Source organism: Zonotrichia albicollis, chromosome 10 (genome assembly GCF_047830755.1).
Source record: "Zonotrichia albicollis isolate bZonAlb1 chromosome 10, bZonAlb1.hap1, whole genome shotgun sequence".
Classification (NCBI taxonomy): Eukaryota; Metazoa; Chordata; class Aves; order Passeriformes; family Passerellidae; genus Zonotrichia; species Zonotrichia albicollis.
Genome location: NC_133828.1, coordinates 15,676,993 through 15,686,108, shown reverse-complemented (window position 1 = coordinate 15,686,108; position 9,116 = coordinate 15,676,993). Strand labels below are relative to the sequence as shown.

Below are 9,116 nucleotides of genomic sequence, written 5' to 3'. Positions count from 1 at the left end.
CGCTAGCAATAGTGCAGGTTATACTTGAAATTTTCTAGGTTTTGGTTCTCTTGCTCTGCTTTCCTGGGTGTGTCTTAGCAATGACACCTGGGTCACAACCACAGCAGTTCCTTCTTAAGCCAACAAAATTTTCAGCTGTGCTCCGTGATGCTGTGTTTTGCAAAGAGCCTGATTCACTTCTGAGGCAAACAGGACATTATGCAGGGAAGCATGAGAAGTTTTCCAGTTAAGGTTAAGTGGTGCTGCTTGTCCTTGTGGCCTCATTTGCATCCACAGCCAGCAGCAGCTCCTTTGTCATAGCTGCAGCAAAGGAGGGAAGCAGAGCAATCCTGTCATGTTATTTCCGGCACTGCACGCACGCCAGGAAGCCACCATGCCAGGTACTGCCTTTGCAGGAATGTCACCAGCAGGGAAAGGACCAAGAGTTCCTGGGTGCCACTGCAGAATACCAATGTTTCCCCCTGTCCCAGTTATGGCCTTATGGGATAGTCTTTTAGGTTACTTAAGTAGTTGTTAATTCAGTTGCTAGGAGATGCAATGTGTTAGATCATTCCAAGAAGTGTTTTTAATGAAACCCAAATAGACTGTGGAATAAACAGAGCCTTTTTATCTATCAAGGGGAATTGGCAAAGATTTAACCCAGTTGTGTATGGTCAATGAAAATCCCCAGGTCCTGTTAAAGGCCATGGATGTTAGGAAGGTTCCAGAACAAACAGTGTTAGTGTTACAGGCCTGTCTACACTGAGCAATTTATTCTGCTTTTGACTTGGGCCGGAATAAACTTACTACTTAATTTTACAGTGGAACTTACTGCTTTTGTAAAATGTTGTTACGTTTAGTTGTGGACCAAAAGCAGTAAAGATGCAGTTGAAACTGATTATTCCCTATTTTAGCTTTGTGCTGCCTGGGGACTTCATCAGTTGAAAGAAAAGCATTTCATTAAAAACTTTGGCTTCACTGACCTCGGTGAGGAAGGAGCCTTATCCCCTGCCTTTAGAGGAAGTCTCTCTTTGATGAGAGTGAGGAACAAGGATCAAATCCAAGAGCAAGCAGAGTGAGTAGTTTTCTGTGCTCTCTCTGTTAGACAAATAGAAATTTTTGTTTCTCCCTAGACTGTACGTTTTGCACCAGTTGGAGTCCAGAATTAATCCTAATAAAACATTTTAAATTTAGGGAGCTTCACTGAGATCAGTTAAGTAATTGTGAAAGAAAAGTGAATTGAAGCTTCAGTTTTGACTAAATTTTAATAGTGGTTTACATTTCTTTAAATGTTAATAGCAATTATCAGACTTGTCCAAGAAACATTTTAAACCAATAAAGGACAGTGTCATGGTAGAACTGAATTTGAATCATGTTGTAAAGCATGAAAATGTACAAGATTGCCCATTTCTAAAACAAATTTTGAACATGAACATTGTACAATTAGCTTGTATATGTGTCAGTATTTATTGTTCCAAACTGAACTTCAGTGATTTCTTTTGAAGGGTTAAATCTGTCGAACACACACTGAATTAGATTTCTTTTGATATTTCAAAAAGCTTGTTGTCCTTAGGGTTATAGATTCTAGTGCTATTTATCTATCTATTCAATAAATTTCTGTGTTTTTGGAATCAAGACTGACAGTTTAACTTTAGCTATCAAAATCCTTTTAAAAATCTGTGACTTATGCTAAAGTACATCATCAGGGGGTGATTGTTTGGGTTTCCTTGTGATTGTGCCACCAACTTTTCCTTTTGGAAATTGATAGATCTTTCAAGACTGGAAACTGTGGTTTCTGTTTCTATGCACATTATTTATCTCAGCTGTGAGCCCAAAAAGTGCAAGAAAGGAGAGTTTCCAATTTTGAACTGGAAGAATTGCCTATTCTCAGCTGTATGAATATGCATAACAACTGCTCTTTTGCTGAGCACTCCGGGGGAGAAGATATTGAGTTCTGATTTTGCTTTATATGTGAAGTCTGCACTTTGATGATTAAATAGATTAAGCAAAATATTCATTTAATTATACACAGTACATATGTACAGCATCAGTATGTTATTCCTGGGTGAATGAAGTAGCTCTTCCCATCTCATATTTTTATTTTAGGGTTATTAATGTCATTGTCTCACTATGTTTTCTCTCAGCTATGACATAAGGCTACTGTGCAAAGGATACTGTTTGATATGTGATACTCTTACAAGTGCCAATAGAGTTGCTCCTTATAGTAGGCACTGAAAAGCAGCTGTTAAAAGTGCTGTGAGGAGTATCAAATGGTGCAAAATACTCTAATGATGGTAAGGCTGTGGACAGAGTACAGGGCAATCTTTCTGATGGCTTCGGTTTTAGCTTTCGTATTTTTCAGATCATGAGCTGCTTTAGTGTGTAATATTAGGGGATGGTGAGCTTTCTTCACAGAGTAGGGAGACAAAACAATTCCTTCCCTAGCTGGGGACAAGGACAAAGGATCCAAATCTCAGGCCTAAGAGCATAAACAACATGGACTAAAGAGAGGAACAACAGGCAGGATGGGACTGCACGGGCTGGAGCTGTAGTTGGAAAATTAATTCCAATATGCAAATGGACCAGAACTTAGAAAAGTGAGAGACCCCATGACCAGTCATGCATTTTGTGACCATTTTGGGTCCATCGTGGGTGTAGCCCTGGCTGGGCTCTTGAGCTGCCCAAGGTGCATCCACTGAGACCTTTTAATAAATCCCTGCTTTATTCTTTAGCTCCATCTAGTCTCTGTTCTAGGCCAGCCTGCACAAGGCATAATTTCCTTCCTCTGCAGGCAGGCAGGGCTGGAAAAGCCCTGCTGGAGGGCAGTTAGGGATGGGCAGGAGGGCACTGGAGTTTGGCTCACCTTGGGAAGGGCTGAAGGCAGCAGGACCCTCAGCCAGCCCACCACACCTCCTCCCTGCAGGGCTGCCGGGGCTGGGGTGCTGCTGCCCCTCTCCCTGCTCTGACATTTGCCTGCTCTGTGAAACCAGCCTTATCTCAGCTCTGCAGCTGATGGAAAGCCCCAGGAAACCATTGATCTGCTTCCTTTGAATTCAGTGGGCACCAGATTGGGATCATAAGGAGAGAAGATGAAATAATGAAAAAATAGTCAGATATGCATTAGAATATCCAGCTGCTGGATTATGAAGAACTGGGTGAATCAGTGGGGGAACTCCCATGGCCTCAGTGCACATAATTTCTCATCTTGAGCATATCTTATCACAGAAAATAATTGCTAACTGTAAATTCAACATTTGACGTTACGAAATCCAGCTAGTTGACTAGATTTAAAAGCAGGTTTGGATATAAATCTTTTTTTCAAGTCTGTTGTTGTGACTAGATCAAGTATTTCAAATTTTGTTTCAATTTTTGCATCTGCAAAGTGGGGAAGTACTTTGCTGGCATGTTTTTGTGGTCATCTAAGAAAATTTTATAGGGTTGGAAGCCTGGACCCTTTTCTAAGTGACAGGGACCTCTAGGAAAGTGCAGTCAGCAGATTTTAGAGTCAGTTATCAGCCTGAGCAGTCCATCATTGCAGAGAACTCATTGATGAGCAAACAGCAATAGGTAAAATGAGAGACTCCATCTGGGCCCAACCAAATACCAAATGAAAAAATTTCAAAATAGACTCTTTTAGGTAATAGAAATGAATTAGAAGAGCAAAAACCAGAATTTTCCGTAATTCTTAAAATAATTAAAGCTACACAGTCTATGATGGGTATGATTAGAAAGAAAAAACTATGAAAGATGTTCTAACAGAATTCACTAGATCTAAATGTCCAAAATGGAAAATGTCACATGGGCAACTGAAAAATATATTGCAAGTCAACTCTGCAAGCCCTTGAACTAAAAATAGGTTCTTTGGTTGAAAAAAAAAAAAAAAAAAGAAATATTCCCCCTCTAAATACGTGGGGAATTGCAAGAAAATGGATCTCCCCTTGGGGGAAAAACCCCAAAAGTTATTTTCTTTAATTTCAAGCTAACAGGTGAAGGAAATTATTTCCCATGGACCAAAAACATTCTTTTAAATGTGCTGGTTTCTTTTTACAAGGTTTGCTGACTTTTTAATATACAGCATAGCAGGGAGTTCACACCTGTTCCTGTCCTGAATATTCTGGTACAGAAATTGGTACAGACTAAGAGGAGAACTCTGGATATTTGCCTTGATTACCACACAAACTTTTTGTAAAGTGGTTAACAGGTTGATTGAAAATGTCTGATTTTTATTCTTCCCTAAGAATAGCTAATGGCCTGTTGTGATGCTGGCTGTTGCTTCTGATAACAGTTCTTAGTTTCTAAGCTGATTTTAAACTCTCCAACATTTCCTTTGCTCGGAGCCCTAATGTGGGTCTCAGCTGTTTGTGATAAAGGCACAGCAGGCAACAATTCTGTGACAGAACTTTGGAACTATTTAAATGTAGTAACATAAAACTGTAAAACTGGACTACAAAACTTTTTTTATTTTGTTGGTTTATCCTGTGCTTTCTAGGTGAAGAACTTGCATGTATGCAAGAGCTTCTTCTGTGCTGTAGAGCTGCACAAGATTTGCAATGCTTCAGTCTCACATGTATAAGGTAATCAAGTTCACCTTTCCATTCCTAAGTTATTTTCTGAAAGTGTTTGTGTTTGGTTTACTAAAGCAAAGAAAAAGGTTAGTGATGTGTGCCACATAAAATGTACTTAAATAATAAAGAGAAAAAACAATTAAGTGTTTTCTGGTGGCTGTGATGCAGTCAGCCTCTCATATTTTTCTCTTAGTCTGATGTATTTAAATATGTACTACAACCTACCAAAAAATAGAAATATAGAAAAAATGAAATCAAATGCAAATAAATATTTAATCCTGTTTATATTAGCTGCCTTTGTTGAGAATGGCAATAACTGAGGTTCCTGGCAAAGGATCATTGGAAATTCATGTCGGGGGGAAGGAAGTGAAATGAAATACTTTATGTCAAATAGTATGTATAAATAAGATATGAGTAAGGTGCCTATACCAATATTTGACTTAGCATTCTGGGAGGAAAATCTGATAATAAATCTCATTAAATGGTGTGATATACCAGTAATATATTAAGATAGTTTAATTTTAAATTCTCCTGGCATCAGCTCTTTTAAGAACATGTATTTCTGTATCATGCGAATAGTTTTCCTTTAAAGCACAAATTGGATTACTCTCTGCTGTTCAAATTAATTGTCATATTACTATCAATAATATTGGATAGAGTTTCCATAACTCTTTCAAACTGAAGCATTTTAGTCTGGGGATTAACATAGCAGTACTACTTAGTCACATTCTTAAACCTTTGAAGAAACATGAGAATAACATTGATTCCAGGTAATTAGAAGAAATTGGTTAGTGAGTTGATTTTCAATTAGCTTTTATTAGAGGTGCTTTAAAATATTCTTAGAAGAACAAGAGCAAGTTTCACAATTCCAAAATGCAAGTGTTTTTATTTGTCAGTAGCAAGCAAGGATAAATCCTGCTCCAAATATTTGCCCTAAAGAGAGATTCCTAAAGGTCTTCACTGCCTAATGCCCAAAATGCCATTATCTGTCTCTAGCCTGACAATTTAATGGGATAAAATTGTTTAAGAGGTGTTATCTGTCTGGAGATTTTTGTTCTCTGTTTTCTGCATCAAAAGTTTTAAGGATTTGCAGGATCTGCACATTGAGCCCCTTGTCTCTCCTTGTGACCAGCTGCCCTGAAGTGGCACAGGTGAGTCTGGAGTTGGATCTTGGCAGTAGTAAGATGATGTCTAACAACAAAAAAAATGGTATTTTATGGTTACTCCAGGTATGAACCTGAAGGGCATATTGGTGTTTACAAATGATTTCTGCATGTGCAAACACTTTCAGAGTAAATGTTACAGCTATTTTAGTAGAAAAGCATTGTTTTCCCTTTGTGACAGCTTAATAATTAACATCAGGGTTGTATTAAACAACTACTAATGCTTTGAGGTTCCTGGGTTAAATATGTTCATGTGTTAGGGGACTGCTGTGTGTTTGCCAGCTCTCAGGGATCCATCTGTGTATGTGACATGGCCAATCCATTGAAAGCTTGATTTCCAAGCCCTCTGTAAAGCCTCTGTCAGACTTGTCAAACAATGATGAGGCAGAAACTACAATTTCAGCAGTATGTGAAGCTTTCAATTATAGTCTTTGGTGCAGTAACAAACACTGGCAGTGGCCTGTGATGCTAGTCAGTAGATCTCAATGAATACATCCTCAAGGGCAACCTTGCAAATACCTGTCATTTAGAAGTAGATGAAATTGGAATTTCCCCCTAACTTATTGCTCATATTTCCCCATCCCACAAGTAATTTTCAGCTATTCATACATGCTCATCATCTAGGTTGGCCCTAGAATTTGGTGTCAGATGAACAAAGTGACAAACTGACTGTAGGAATCAGAACAATGCTTTGTAGAGTGCCATCTCTCTGAATTAGGGTGGTGTTTTTGTGTAGCCTGAAGGGATGTGGAGAGCAGGGCTGAAGTGTGCGGGAGACTATGATGTAAAAGCCCTGCATGCTTCAGCTTAGCAGCAGTGATATCTTGGAAAAAGGCTGTTTTCTGTTTCTATACGTGCTGCATGCTCGTGACTATACTTGCATATGAATTTTGTTTTAATTTAATTTGGGGATAATTTTATTTCATTCTAAGCACAGGTGGTTTTGAAACACCGTTTAAGCTCTGGTTTATTTCAGCCTATGATTATTTGATTAAAAAAGAATGGGGAGAAAAAAAGCCTGTGTATTGAAATTGGAACAAAGTTATGTATGTAAAGGTTTTATACAAATAACAATCTTGTGAAAGAGATGAGAGTTGTTAAGTATAAATTTTACATTCCAATCATTAATCATTCCTAAATTTTTAAACCTTAATCAGATTGCAAAGAGAACAGTCAAATACTGAATTATGAGAGAGGTACCCAACAATATCAGAAATCTAGTTCAGCACGAAAACAACAGCAACAAATTTCTAGCAGTGGCTTGACGATGCCTATTTACTACAAACTCTTTCTAATGAGGGCATTCAAGCAGTTAACCTTGAATTTACCCTTTAATGTGGTTGTACAATTAAATCTATCTCACAAATGTGTTCCCCTGTAGATCATTTCTGATATAGCAGTGCTGTTTCTGCTTTCATGATGCTAAACTGAGTGAAGTATTAAGGCTTTTAGTCATTAATTCTTTGTCTTGTTCTGTAATGATGTGATTTTGAACAAATGAGTGTTATCTGCAAATCACTGCAGAAAATACTCAAGTTTCAAATATCAACAATGTGCAATAGACTTAACATTTTATTTCAAATAATATCCAAGCTAATCTTATGGGATCTTATTCAGTTTATAGACTGTCTTGGATTTTTCAGTAATATTTTCTGGGGTTTTTTTCCCTTACTTTCCCCATAATAAACTTAATTCTTAATAAGAGATTGGAGTGCTTTAAGATACGGATGGCTGGTGTATGACTAACAGTGTTTAATAACACTTGTGAGAATGACTAAACATTGGCTGAAAATATTTCTCTGCACTGGAACTGCAATGAAATTGCTGTGCTGAGAAAATTGCTGTTGAATCAGAATGCTGCTCAAGTAAATAGAATGATTTGTTTCATTCATTAGGGTCACTAGACAAATTAGCTGCAGCTTTTCCTACAGACTGGCATTAAATGTGGGAGAGTGGCAAATGCAGAGAAGTGCTGATGGAACAAGGAAATGATTTGAAATATTAATTCTGCCAAAGTCTCTGTCAATATTCTTTGCAGATGAAATTATCCTAGTGTACCATGATAAATTCTCAGCTGTAACAAATACAACCAGTCTCTTATTTATGTCTGCACATTTTTATCTTTCTTGAGTCCTTCCAGTTCTTAGGAAAGTCAGCAAGGAGTTAAAATATAACAATTTCTTAACTGACCAATTTTAAGATGCGTTGTTAAATCTGGTATTTAACTGCCTGGTGACCTTGCTCCCAAAGATTGCTGCTGTTGTGGTGCAGGACAGGAATGTGCTCCCAGAGCCTGCTGACACTGGCTGTGCCAGCAGTGGAAGCTGTGGCACAGCAGAGGCTGCAGAAGCAGTGCCACCCTTGTACACAGTGACGCTGCAGCCCAGGTGAAAATTCATGTCCCCAGACCCCACAGGTGTCAGCTCCTGAGCCCCTGCTGCCTTTGGATTCGCTCTGGATGTCTGCTGTGTGCAGGCAGCTCCTGCTCAACAGCATCAGGGCTGGGGCTCTTGGGCTCCTTTGCAGGAACTTGCAGTGGTCATGGCCCAAGGCTAGAAGAGAAGCCTTTCACCCCTAAACTGCCCAACTTGAGAAAGACTGCTAAACCACCTTCTGTTCCTCTTCTTGAAGTATATTGTGTAGATCTCATCCAGATTGCATTAGTAGAGTCTATAAAAAAAAATTTACTTGTTCATTGCTTTTATGAATCATCATATACAGTCCTTTTTCCTGCTTTCTTTATCTCAAAAACAAGTCTTTTTTCCTTTAGATCATCCACAGATGTGCTCTAGATCATTAAATATCACCCTCCATCCACCCTCAATTCTTTTATGTTTCTAGGTACACATCACAGCCATGATTTTTGTATGAAAAATTAAGTCTTAAAACTCCCCCCAATGTTTAAGTGCTGAAATGTATTTTGGGTGAGAAATCATCTCCTGCAAATGAACAGACACGTCAGACTGGTGGAACAATGTACTAATGGGACAGTTTCTGCATGAAAGTTTTCAGAATGTGCTGCAAGAATACTTCTTTTTCTTCTAGTTCTGAAGATGTTTCTTGGTTCTTTTATTCTGTTAGAAGGCTATAAACTAGATAGGATCAGAATATTTCTTTATGTAAGTATTTAATTCTGATTCAAAGTCCATCCAGATGTAAATCATCTTATCAGGCTGAAGCTAAGGCATTTCAATATCTAATAGGTGAGAGCAATCTTATCCAACAGTTTTCCCTCTATAACCAATATTCTGTAATAACCAAGCATCTTTTCGGTGGTGGCAGGTTTTGTGCAAACCTCTCCAGTTCACATTGCTTTGTCCTGGGACACAAAGCTTCTCACAGGACAGAGAAGCACAGGGTGAGCTGCTTCCCAAATGTCTCCCTGGCATTCTGCAAATGAGAGCCCTTC

General features: G+C 38.5%; 1 protein-coding gene across 3 annotated transcripts in view; it reads left to right on the top strand.

Moving 5' to 3' along the window:
* Positions 1-835: 835 nt before the first annotated feature.
* Positions 836-9,116, top strand: part of TFPI (tissue factor pathway inhibitor) — a 132,447-nt gene continuing 124,166 nt past the window's right edge. Inside the window, exons 1-2 of one of the 3 annotated variants that reach the window (XM_074548165.1) lie at positions 836-1,054; positions 4,469-4,553. In XM_074548165.1, the coding sequence (XP_074404266.1) occupies positions 4,530-4,553 (24 nt within the window). In that variant the 5' untranslated portion in view covers positions 836-1,054; positions 4,469-4,529. Of the gene's footprint in view, positions 1,055-4,468; positions 4,554-5,677; positions 5,696-9,116 lie in introns of those variants that run through there. The other 2 variants (XM_074548167.1, XM_074548169.1) reach the window with 2 other exon arrangements.